The 13,654-nt window shown below is 42.8% G+C and overlaps 1 protein-coding gene across 1 annotated transcript in view; it reads right to left on the reverse strand.

The window, feature by feature from the left end:
- Window positions 1–8,581, reverse strand: part of usp34 (ubiquitin specific peptidase 34) — a 50,812-nt gene extending 42,231 nt beyond the window's left edge. Inside the window, exons 1-3 of the mRNA XM_036520873.1 lie at window positions 8,241–8,581; window positions 1,996–2,083; window positions 1,297–1,771 (exon numbers count right to left, since the gene is read on the reverse strand). Of these exons, the coding sequence (XP_036376766.1) occupies window positions 1,297–1,771; window positions 1,996–2,083; window positions 8,241–8,283 (606 nt within the window). The 5' untranslated portion in view covers window positions 8,284–8,581. The remainder of the gene's footprint in view (window positions 1–1,296; window positions 1,772–1,995; window positions 2,084–8,240) is intronic.
- Window positions 8,582–13,654: the final 5,073 nt, after the last annotated feature.

The raw sequence follows: 13,654 nt of genomic DNA on the forward strand, positions 1-13,654 counted from the left end.
CAGATAAAGGAGAAACAACTCGTCAGCGAACAGCTACAGTTTACAGACCTGCCAAGCTTTGCCACAGTAGATCGCAGGCGTTTAAAAACTGGGGAGGGAGAAGTTTGATGGAGAGACAAGCAGATGGGGGGAGGTACTATTCAGACACTATGCACACAACAATGCACATGGGACTCAAGCCAGCCTCAGCTTCACTTTTTGTGTGACAGCACTGAAGCACGCACACATACAGGAAAAAGAAAAAAGAAAATCACAGCCTGCTTCCTCCTTTGATCACAGCTGTCATCCTGGAGCATGAGGGGAAACTCAAGGCTGGGGCTGAGAAACTCCTCCACAGGTACACAGTGTGCCAGACAGACATAAAAAAATAAAACGGCAAAGGCCGTCCGCCTTCCTCAAGCTCCGCGCGGGTCAGTTTGGATTACGAGCTTCCGCCTTATCAAAAGGAATTCGACAGGATTCCAGACGTGGCTATAGCACAAAACCACCAGCGCCACTCGTGAGCTCGGCTGTTTGCGCTCTCGAGACATATCGCAAACAGAGACAGATAAACATACGGGCAGACACACGATTTCACACACGCGCGCGCACACACACCGTTTCTGAACGAGCAGGGAGAGCAGAGAACACAATGTCCCCTTTGGGTACGTGGTGCAGAACAGACAGCTGTCACCTAGGAGACGGGGATGTCTCCTAGGAGCTGGAGCAGACCTGACCAGTGTTTTTGGGGGGGGAGGGGGGTAAACAAACAGCAGCGTGGCGTGTTTATCAATTATGTACGTGCCCCATGCCCTCGGTATATTATGGACTTCACGCCACGCCAAATGTGGTGGGCACTGCCAAAACAAGAGCACACCGCCTCTTCTCATCCTGCCACATCTGCCACGTCCACGGCTCGTTCTGAAGCAATTTCCTCCCAAAGCGTAGTAAAATCAACAGTGAGGAGGGAAAAAAAAGCCACTCAGAAACCAAACGGGCTATTTTTGGCCTGCTACTTTTTGGAGTGGCCGCAGCACTAGAGGGAAAAGCACCGGTCACGCTAAGTGCAACTTAGGCAGCGGAGCGGAGCAGGCCTGCGCGCTCTCACTCTGACCCCTCACACACAATCACAGCAGCCCGGGCACAGGATGAGAGAGAGAGAAGGGGGAATGGCTCAAAGAGGCAGAGAGCAGAATGCAATAACTACATGTGAGGAAGACACACACAGGCACAGACTGAAGGAGAGGTACAGAGCTATGAACACAGAGAGACACACAGAGACAGACACAGACGGACACACACGGACTAACAGCTCACCTCTATGGTGGGGTGGGTGTTGTGTTTGTAGGCTGTGTACAGGGGGAACTGGATCTGAAAGATCTTGGCAGCACACAGCAGAAGCTTCTCCCTGTCCTCCGTGCTCCAGGACCCGAACGGGTCTTGGCTGTCCGCGCCAGCGCCAGTACCAGCGCCGTCCCCGGGTGCGGGCCTCGGCTGCTCCTGCTTGCCGCCGCGGTGTCCCGGGCCCTGGCTCTGGTTCTGGTTCTGGTCCAGGCGCTGGCCGCCAGCCTCGCCGCCGCCGTCCTCCTCGGCTGAGTCCCTCTCGACGTTGAGCGGCTCATCGTCACTGGGCGGCGGGCGCGTCCTCGGCCACTCGGGCTCACTGCCGGGTCCCCGGCACAGCCTCTCTCGTAGGCACTGCACCTGGCTGATCACCAGGTTGATGAGAGCGTACACCAGCTGGTTAAACACCTCCAGGTGTTTGTATTCCTTAAAGCAACACAGACACTGCCTGCGGGTGGAGAACCAGCCAGTGGGAAGCGGGTGGAGGGGGGGGGGGGGGAGAGAGAGAGATTTGCGTGAGAGACCTGGAGCAGGTTGACGATCCCACAAGCATTCAGTGAACGTACAGCCTTACAATGCCGTGTGCATCACTGAACAATTCACAATGCAATATCCACTGAGTGAACAGCGCGTGCATCTGAAATAATGGGGGAAAACAAGGGGGAGCCTGACCTTTGAGTCCATGAGCTGATGTAACTGAAAACTCTGAGAGCATGCTCCTTCTTTAGCTGTAAGCCATCAGTGCTGTCTGCATCCGATACTGAGGAGAGAAAACAGGTACAGCTTTTCATTTTACACACCTCAGACAGGTGGGTGGCAAGTATTTTCACACAAGTAAATACTGAACCCACATTCCCCCTTTAAAAAAGGTACAGCAAAAATCACACTTCACTTTCTAAAGATCACACATTTGAGATTAATATTTAGAGTACAAAGTACACGTTGATTCAAAATTGCCATAGAAAATCAGGCCACCAGTGTATTTCCAGGCAAGACAAGAACACCATTCAACACCCTTTTGCTGCATTTTCGAGGGAGTTATTCAATTACAGTGTTCAAGTGAAACCAGTGTCGCCATTCAGCATTTGCGCTGCATTCACAAAATCGCAGTATTGTAATAGAGCAAGTCACGTGTACAGCCAGGGTACCACACGTGGCCCGAGTTGCCGTGTTCTAGAATGAGAGAATGCAACGCCACTGAGCGGAACCAAGTGGAAGCTCTCTCCCATGGTGCATTTCACCTGCTGTCCAATGGCGGAGCCCTGCTCCCCCTGGAACCTCCCCCGCTGGCTGCGCAGCGGTTCTGTTGGTGCACGTCGGCCTCAGAGACACAGCGGGCCCGACGGAGCCAGCTGCTCTGCACTCTTCACCTAACATGACTCATCATTAGCGCTGGCACCAATGTGGGTCCTGTCGCTCACTATTTGTCTTTCAGGACCACTGCAAACAATTTCAGGGCAGGGGCTAGGCTGTACAACACCTGCCTGATGAAAAAGTCATTTCTTGCTTAATCACTCCAAGAATCACACTTCTGATTATGATAACAGCTGATACAGAAAACGTGAGAGCCAAGTTATTAGTGAGATTCAGAGCACATTACACTGTATTTTACATGAATACAAAATTCAGCTTACATTTTAAACACTAACCATACTACGCACATCATCAGATGTCTTTAAAGGCTTCTTACGTGCTAGTTTAGTCCTTGCAAAGGAAACTGTGACTTGAGACAGGGGAGGAGAGGAGATTTGCGCGAGAGACCCGGAGCAGGTTGACGATCCCACAAGCATTCAGTGAACGTACAGCCTTACAATGCCGTGTGCATCACTGAACAATTCACAATGCAATATCCACTGAGTGAACAGCGCGTGCATCTAAAATAATGGGGGGAAAACAAGAGGGAGTCTGAGACAGCAACCCAGGTCGACAGCATGGACACTGCACATGAGCCATTTTCAAAGCAACACCTTCATCAGTTCAGAACCCCACAGAGCTGCCTGTCAAACACACAACCTATGCCACTGCCTTCTGTGAAATATGAGCTGCAAGATTTCAAGCAGACACATGAAGCAGACAAAGAGCGTTCTGTGGACTTGTGTTCATTTAAGCAACAAACACCCCCTCCCCTGCTTGTCTTATCCAGAGATCCTCTGTTTACAATATGCAGACCAACTGCAATGGATCCTGGACAACCGGAAGTCAAGTCTCCTATAAAATGTTCCAGCTTTCGCCATGACCCCCAATGGCACACGGTTTCACGGTTCTTTGAAAATGGGACCTGAGCAAGCATGTTTGGGGAAATGCTTAGAAACAGCGGCCATATCTGCTGAGCGGCCAGTGTGACATGGTCAGGGGCGGGGTGGGGGCCCTGCGCTCACAGGCTACAACAGCGGACCCCTAACATATGCAGGCCCAGCAGATTGCAGGTCAAAGGTCAAGCCAGCAAGCGCACATGCAAGGCTGCCACTCAACAGGCCCACAAAACAGCGCTCGTGACATGCGGTAAGTCTAATACCTCTACCAAAAGCCCAGAAGCATTGCAGTTCAAGCTGGTTTGTCATCATATACGTTACTGTCATTATTATTTGCCCGGTGGATTCCTGTGTCTGGGGTGACTCACCGCACATTTGAAGATTAAAAAAATGCAACATAGAGAACAAAATGACAAAGCAGTTACAGTACTGGCATTGACAAATACAAGCTAAAAATCCCTACATCCAACTTCTGCGGCTCCCAAACCAAAGTTCAATTGTAGTAATTAATTTACATGAGCTGTATGCCCTCCATGTTCTCCAGCTCAAAGACTGCAAGCCAGGTCCATGAATTGGTCCATGTATGTGGGCTACAGTGTGGTGTACTGGTAAGGAGAAGGGCTTGTAACCAAGAGGCTGCTGGTTCAATTCCCAGCTGGGGGACTGCTGCTGTACCCTTATGAAAGGTACTTCAACCACATTTGCCACAGTAAATATCATCTGTATAAATAGACAAAAATTTAATCTATTTATCTCGCTCTGGATAAGAGTGTCTGCTAAATGCCAATAATGTAATATAATGTATGCCAACAGATTTCCACCTTTGTGGGGTAGATGTCGTCAGGCATTGTGACAGAAATCAAACTAAGCTGGGCAATCGCCTTGCAAGGAGAACACCACACTGAGATACTGAGGGTGGTGTGGAGGAAACCATGACCAAAAGAGGCAGACGTGTTATAACCCACAACTGCTGTCCGCAAAATCAGACTAACAATCTTCCTAAGAACTATATTCAAATGAGTCAGACCTTACCGTTCCCTTCAACAGGAGACTTGACCACTAAACTAACATTCAACAACACATAACTTGAAGAATCCCCCAAGGCCAGTGCTGTACTTTCAGATTGTTAAAATAGCCCCCGCATGTCCAGAAATCAAGAAACAGCTGCATGACCATGCTGTGTTTGGGGGATAGGGATTGCATATTTCGTTACTAATAAATTGCCTGAAACGACTCAAACCATACTTAAAAAGGTGGGCGAATGCACTACGCATTTTGTTCATAATGACCATTTGACTGCAGTGTTAAAATAACTGGTGTTAAACACGTTGACGTGGACATGTCTCCTTCAGCAGACCAATAATCAGCAAAAATGGCATTAAAACTGCCAAGGTGGAATGAGGTTGCTTTTTTGCTGTTAGTACTGGTTAAAACTGTCAAATCAATGCAGGCATAGTGGTAGACATCACATATCCGCCTTTGTCATGCTGTCTGCAAACAACTTAACTGTGCTCGAAGGAAAAAAAAAAATAAAAAACAAAAACTCTTGCACCTGCAGGGGTCTTTCCCAAATGGGACTGTATAAACACAAACCTGACTTCTTTTCAGGTTGAAGATTTATTTTACTGGCAATAGAGAATTCAGCACTAGACTTTTCCCCATTCTGTGTGCACTTAACACATGCAACATAACACAGTATATCAATGCAAAAAGCCGCGGTATATGAAAACAGTGCTCCCTTCTTCCCTTGCAATGTGATGCACACAGACAACTAGGTCTGCGTTTCCACGCACGCCTGGCAGTTTTAGGTGCTCATACCTCTCACTAGCGTGTGAAATCGTACATGAAACAAGACAGTATTTTGTGTGAGAACAAGTAAAAAAAAAAAAAAATAGCCTCTATAACAAAGTGCACTCAATCCGATCCACAAGCATGACACCACTAAGTCACTATCGCCTGGATGGTGAGAAAAAAGTGGGAGAGAGATCAACACAGACTGACGAAAGAAGAGCAGTAGAATGGGTGGGATATGTGTGTGTGTGATCATGTTGATGAAGCTGCCATAAATTGCCTCTTTGTTCAGGAGTAGTGGAGATAAGGAGTTAAGGACCAATTCTGGATTTCGATTTTTTAAGCACTTGCATGTAAACAAATGTTCAGTTCTTCCTCCTCTAATCTTGATATCACACATCTTTTCCATCTGTTGTACAAACTGCTGAGTACATACTGAGGGCCTATGTTAAACACAAACTGAAGCTGGCACCTTGTGTGGCTGACAATACATTTTGAAGTTCAGCAGGACACAACAAGTAGCAAGTACTCGAGCATTTCTCCATTTTGAGTCACAGAGGAGCGGGGTTTGTTATATTTATCACCCTGTACAAAGACGATCAATATGAATTCATTTAAAACTGTTCTGAACAGAAGTAGTGATTTAATCTGGCCTCCAGCGTCGAACACAATCAAAAAGCAGGAGCAAAAAAAAATTAAAAAAAAAGATTTAGTTGTTCGGTTAGGTTCTGTTTATTTTTGGCAGAAAGAAAATGTCTTAAATTGCTTTATTGCTAAATTCAACTCTGACAGCTGTTCACAGCAGACACATCAAACAAAAGTCTACTCATAAGAAGCCATTTTAGAAATCCTTGAAGAACACTTTGGAGGCATAGATCACATTTTACAATGTATCAGCAAAAAAGCAGTCCCGTTTTGAGATGGCCCCGACAACATAAATAATAAATTTTGTTCTTCAGGCAGCCTTTTACCCTGTCTTGTTAATAATAATAAGATACCCGGACAGCAAACACTACGTGATTTAAGATTGGCTAGCTGGCTAAGTTCCTTGATAGCCTTTTAGCGAGCGAGCGAGCGAGCTAGGTACTTAGCTAACCGCGTTAGCCAAGAACGATTGCTTCCATCTATGCTCAACTAGCCGGACCAGACCTCTAAATAATCCAAACTTATTTAGCTATCTACCTAGCAAGTCATACAATAGATTACGTCCCATAATTTCATGTTGAATAACAATAAGATGGCTGCCCTCTATTTCAGGTCAGACGGTTTTAAGGCATCTAGCTAGCTATGTTTCAAAGATCATTGTTTCCAAGTACCTAGCTAGCTAACATAAGCCATTTTTTCAAGGTCCCCAACAGAAACAACAAATTATATATCCTTTGCAAACAAACTGTTAAGATGTACATTAGGTGTAGACATTGGTCCCCACATAATCCGCTAACTAACCACCTTAATGTACGACTGACGATAGCACACTTATAACACAACTGATGGTTTTGCAACTTGGCTAGCTAAGTTAGTAGGGTAGCTAAACAGCTAGCTGGCCAATAGCTTCTGAAATAGCACTCGGCCGCATTTCTAAATGACATGTTGCATACAACCAGGCCACAGGCCCTGCTGTCAGAATGTCTCAGACCAGAATAGAAACAATGGAATGTCATTCCAAAAAATGAAATGTCTGTTTTTGAAAAACAAACATACACTGGAAAGCTAGCTAGCTGAGTAACACGTTATGTCTGCAGCAGGTTATGGAAGTTATATACAACGAGCTAACGTTAGCTAATTGGCAGGATAGGAACCTAGCCATCTAAACGTTCAAGGCTCTTTCAAAATTCACAGAAAATGGAGGCACACCTACTAACAAATCCACCAACAAAATAGGCCTATATTATTAATTAACTAGCTGCTAAGACATGATTATTAGCGAATGTCAATTCGTTGCAAGACTGTGTGCCAACTAACAGGCTCGAAAAGTCAACGTGAATTAAAACAGCAGCAGAAATATCAGTTAAAACGTGAACCATCTGGCTAGACAGATAGCTAACTAATGTTATATCATCCACTTCACGCTGACTACAAAGTTTGGCTAGATAGCTAGGTAACTGCCATACTCAGCTTAACTGGTTATCTTAGCTAGTTTGCCAACAATATCGCCAACTACCTACACTTTTCAACTGCAAAACAAATAGCTAGGCCAGTTTATTGTACAGGACGTGTGGTTTTATGTAGCGAATTAACTAAATATCTAGATGGCACACGTTATTTGGCTATTTTTTTCGCAATTGACTTAGATAACTATACTTACACAACCGGCTAGCTATAACTTGCAAAACAACATAAAATGATATAGTCGGCTAACTAGATAGATCACTACACTTTCAAATATGGTTTATGAAAACCTCTAGCAAGCAGCTGTGATAGCTAGCTAGCAAGCAAGCTAAGTTACAATCCAGACACACAAAACTTTCATATGCACCTGATGCAATACTCCGTTTAAGAATAAAGGAAACGGCGTAAATAAAGCGTAGCAAGCTATCAAATAACTAATTAGCTAACTGCATGTTGTTGCCAGCTACCTGACAATTGATAATGCAAAGAGCCCTGTCAAGATAGTGAGCTAGTCGTACAGCTACCTAGTTCTGAAATTGAAGAATAGGCCTAATCGTAGTAGCTAGCGAGTAGCAAAGCTAACTACATTTATATGCAGCCAAATTTCTCTTTCCCGAAGGCCTACCAGCAGTTGACTAGTGGTAAAAACAGAAACTGCAAAAGTAGAAAATAAAAAATAGCGATAACGTTAGCCAGCTAGCAAGGTAATGCTATACCGCTGCGGATGAGAAATCTAGGTTATGAAAATGATTATGATTTACTTACTTTCATTTAATACCTCCACCAGCTCGGCGCAGTTTTCACACATTGTTCATTAAAAACAAAATGAAACGCGAAAAGTGCATTCAAACCATTGGAAATTGTTGATTGATTGGGAGTGTTGGAGGCTGGTTGTTTAGGGGCAAAAAGGCCCGATGCGATGGCTGATGAAGGCTGGAGCAAAAAACGGAGTCGGGGGAGGTGAATAGATGCAAATTAGATTTGTTTTCAAAGTCTCGACGACAGCGACAGAAGTGAGAGGCAATAAGGAAGGGAGAGTCGAGTCAATCTCCAATCGGAGCGGTACTGGAGACAGCAGATACGACAGCCATATTGAAAAGGGGGGGTGGGGGCTTTCAGTAAAAATTCGTCTCTTTCCGTCCGCTCTCCCTTGTCTCTTTCGGCTCCTTTCGGTAGTCTCGCGGTCACTCCCTCCTCTTGCAGGGAGAAAATGACCGGCCAGTTGACGTTGTCTTTTTCAACGCGGATTCGCGTGTGATTGGTCAAAACGCTCCAAGAAGCGTGCGAAGAGGAAAGTAACTGGCCTGCATCGGAAAGCAGGAGGTGGCTCAAACGAGTGACAAAGGTGACAAGGTAACTGCCGAACATGCTAATGCTAGGAGTTTGGTAGGTTTTTGAAGGTTGAATTTACTTTAACCAGTGAGGTTGTTTGACCCTTTATACAAATCCTTGCTGCAACGTTACCCTTTTATAAAAAGCGTGTTGTGTTAGAATCAGCTCGACGTAGTCAAGAACATGTATTAACGCGATCGGGCGAACTTGGATGTGAAATATGGAAGTGTGCTGATGCAAGTTTTTCTTTTTGTCGTGGACCGCTTACAGATGCGCCCAAATAAAATAATAATAATAATAATCGCACCCCCCACAATTCCCCTTACTTCAAATATTTTGAATCGAATTTGGTAATACACACAGATCTTACCGTCTTGTTTAGCAAGTTTTTAAATGTAAACATTCTGCATTATTTTATTAATTCCTTCCATTCAACATATCTGTCATCTCCCCATAGATTTTGGTGCCCAATATATTCATAGTTGGTGATACGGGGCACCTGTTGATGGCTCTTTATATACAGTTACGGTGGCAATATTCAGTGAATTTTAATATGTTTACATTTAAATAGGACTGCAGTATTCTTGTAGCGAACAAACAAGAACTGGAGATCATTTAGGTAGACCAGAAAGTTATGCGTAACAACCTTCTCCACGTGCTCAGCAATGCATGCATATGCAAAATAAGATCTTTGAGGAAAAACGACGTCACACACAGAAACGTAACAAGAATAGGAAGGTTCTTCTAAACTACTAAACTAAATAGTTCACTTCTTTTATCGTATGCATTCGTACAAGGGAATGTCAGCACGAGTTTCAAACCGTGTTCACGACACTTCCATTAGTATACATTGGGGGGCAGTATACGTCGTTTTTAGAAAACAAAGCACAGTATCTGCGCCTTTGGCCAATGTGGAGTTAAGATTACTGCAAGACCAAACGGTATCTGTGCTGTCTTGGGTACAGATTGCTTGGCCTCACTGCATCCCGTTTGCGAGACACACTGATGGGTTAAATCTGCAGTAACTTAAATTTCTCATTCCAAAATAAAGCTAAACAAAAATATATTAGTAATCACTGTACTCTTGTACAAGAGTACTTTTTCATACCTGGAGCATTTCATTTTGTGTAGCCCACTGCTTTGAAAAGATTATATGCTGTACATTGTCCTCTAACATTGGCAGATGAATTGTGTACACATTATAAAGACTGACCAAAAGCATGCTACTATTTTCAAGATAAATGCTTTAAAATGGTACATATCTCCAGACATTCACAAAAGTGGCATGACCTCACTGTCCAGATGAACGTCCCTCTTAATTGCTCACCGAAAAAGGAGAAAGAGAGCCATCTGTAGTTTTCAATAAACATTAAATGGAGTAAAGTCAATGTGTAAAGCCTTGCATTTTTCCCCAAAAACAAGGACAGAGGAAATGGTACAGAAAGGCTGTGTAAATCAACAGTTCACTCCTTTCATTACTCACTATAATCACATTTAATATTGTTAAAAATACATATATTCATACTCCTGGAAAACAAAACTCAATGCTGAGTGTTTAAATGTGTATCCAGAGATCACCACTGGTAGCATAAAAAGTCCTATGCCTCTGTGAAATTCTCCAAAGTTATGACAGATCCTTTCCCCCTTGCCTATGTATGTGCATGGTGACACAGGCCTACACTACTTTGATTATTTATAGGCCTCTACTCAGTACACTTCACCAGTTTTTGCCCTTGGATTTAAACTGGTGTTGTACTGGCTGAGCAGGACACTTATTTAGGATAGTACCCTATTTTAGAAAATGTTTTGTGGGCACAACAGTTATCTTTCATGGGCACAGAAATGCCCATGGGCATGTCTTTGAGAACCACTGACCTAATACCTTTTAAATACATATTATTCATATTATTCCTGGCAGATCCTCTCAAACTCAGTCAGATTGGATGGGGAGCATCTGTGAACTGCCATGTTCAGGTCTTCTCGTTCTTCTTCCAAAGCCACTCCAGCATTGTCTTACATGTATGCTTAGGGTTGTTGTCATGCTGCAAGGTGAACCCTTGCCCTAGTCTGAGGTGTGTGTACTCTGGAGTAGGTTTTCTTCAAGGACCTCTCTGTATTTGGCTGCATTCATCCTTCTCTCCATTCTGAGCAATCTCCCCATCCCTGCTGCTGATGCTGATAGCATGAGGCTGCCACTGCCATTCTTCACCGTAGGGATGTTATTAGCCAGGTGCTGAGCAGTACCTGGTTTGCCAGATGTAGTATTTGGAGTTCAGCCCAAAGACTTCAGACCAGGGAATCTTTTTCCTCATACCCTCAAGGTTCTGTAAGTGCCATTTGGCAAACTCCAGGCAGGCTGTTACATGCCTTCTAGTCAGGAGTGGCTTCCTTCTAGCCACTATACCATTGACAGAGCACTTCTGAGATGGTTGTCCTTCCAGCAGATTCTCCCATCTCTGCAGAAGATTTCTGAAGCTCTGTTAGAGTGGCCATTGGGTTCTTGGTCACCTCCCTGTCCAAGACCCTTCTTGACCGGTTACTGAGTTTAGCTGGACAGCCAGCTCAGAGAAGAATCCTGGTGGTTCCAAACTTCTTCCATTTCTCAATGATGGAGACCACTGCGTTCCTGGGAACATTCAAAGCTTTAGAAATGGTTTTATATCCTTGCCCAGTTGAAGCCTATGCCTCAACATAATTTGATTGTCGACAATTTGAGTGTTCCTTAGACTTCATGGCTTGGTTTTTGGTCTGCAGTGCACTGCAAATTGTGGGACCTTATATATACAGGCCTGTGCCTTTTTAAATTTTGTCCAATCAATTCAATTTGCCATAGGTGGTCTCCATTCAAGTTCCACAGACATCTCAAGGATAATCAAAACAAACAGGGTGCAGGGTGAGGTCAATTTGCAATGCCCCACAGCAAATGGTCTGCATGCTTATGTAAATGAAATATTTCAGTTTTTTATTTTTAATAAATTTGCAAAAATTCTAAAAAATGTATTTGCTTTGTCATGATGGATTGTTGTGTGCAGATTGACGGCCAAAAGAATACATTTAATCTATTTTAGATTAAGTCTATAATGCAAAAAAGTGTGCAAAAACTGAAAGGGTGTGAATACTTTCTGAAGCCGCTGTACATAATAATAACCAAAAATACTATTAATAATACTATTGTAGCCACAGAATCTCAATGGGCAGCAAAAATACATTCTGAAAAATACAAAATAAATTTAAAAAATCCCTGTAATTTTTCATTTAAAAAAGGTATTACATATGAAAGCTAGCAAAGATAAAATGTAGGCTACCTCATGAAAACAAGTTTCAGAATAAAACACAACTTCATATGATTTTATTGTTCCTAGTTACTGGAACAGAAGGAAGTAGTGCAATACAGCCCAATCTCTAATTTTTGAAAAAATGAAATCAGATAGCTGAAGCCAGCCCCTGAAAATGGAAACAAAGGAACAGTTCTCAATGTTTTACCAATCAATGTAAAGCATTTTTTCTTCATTATTACTGAGTGTGGTCACCTTGCTAAATAAAATGCAACTAACAAACAAGCTATTGTGGTGAGCCAGGGGTTTCAAGGAGGCAACAGGTTTATTTGACAGAGAGGGAAGCTCCTGTTGCTAACTAGTAAATCTTGCTGGCTGGTTAGCTAGCAAATAGGGTAGCTTGCCTGTATGGAAAATCATGGTAACAGAAATTCGACATCACTTAACAGAAATCTACATTGAATTGCAGAGAATTCCAAAAGCCAAGATGTGGGAATGTTTCAAGAGGAACCGAGCAGACTGGCTGGAATCGTCAAGTGTGAGGTAATAACCAATTTTGCTTTGCTTTAACCAACCAACATTTTGCTGATGCCCTGATACCACCCTTTTCAGTCCATTCAGTCCACTGAATGCTATTGTCATGTTTAAATGAAATTAATGTTGGAATAAACTAATCAATATTGAAAGCAAATTTGCTGGTGAACAGTGTTTGCCAACAGTATTCACCCTTTGCAATCATTTTATTATTTAATGATTTATTTATTGATTTTGCTGTTCATTTCAACTCTTTATTATCACACTCATTTCGTTATTTCAACATTTTGTATTTATTATTGAATAAATTTAAAGTTACTTCTTCCATAATTTATTGCTTTAATCTTCTGTGCTTTCTTTTCATTCAAGAACCAACATGCTTTCCATTGCAATCTAACTATTCTGTCTTTTAGGTAAAAAATTTAAGAAAATGGTAACTCCTTTCAGTTCATGGACAACATGAGTTTGGTGGTCACTGAAATTACACACACACTTTTTTGTATCTAAAGTGAAAGTGTTAAATTATTCTGTTTACAATTGTGCCACTGTGACTGAAACTTAATTTGGTTATAATTTTAGGATCAAATTATTTCACCAATGCACCAATGGACATAAGAAACACTCTGTGTCCTTGATCTTTATCCTGACCCTCCTGCCTTCCTAACCTCTTCTTAGACCTCTGTATTAAAGGAATGAGTTTAATAATCACATTTTCTGCACAAGTTGTAATGCCTAAATTTGCATTCCATGCACAGACTGCACTGAGACTATTATAGCCTCTCTCCTTGACAAACAAGGTAAGAATTACATTATCAAATGACATTTTAAAATTTTGTCCCTTCACATTTACAAAACAAAATCAAACTGTTTCAAATTTCTTAAAGGAAAAGATTAAAAGGTAGCTTTGAACTGAAGACCTTAAATACGACTGAAAATGCCCATCATCAAGACGTGTTCTTTTGATACTGAGAAACCTGGTTTATGCCCTGAAAATCAGTTTTGGTTTTTATTTAGCTCCTCCTTGTTCCAACCATTTCA

This window comes from Megalops cyprinoides, chromosome 1 (genome assembly GCF_013368585.1).
Source record: "Megalops cyprinoides isolate fMegCyp1 chromosome 1, fMegCyp1.pri, whole genome shotgun sequence".
Taxonomy (NCBI): Eukaryota; Metazoa; Chordata; class Actinopteri; order Elopiformes; family Megalopidae; genus Megalops; species Megalops cyprinoides.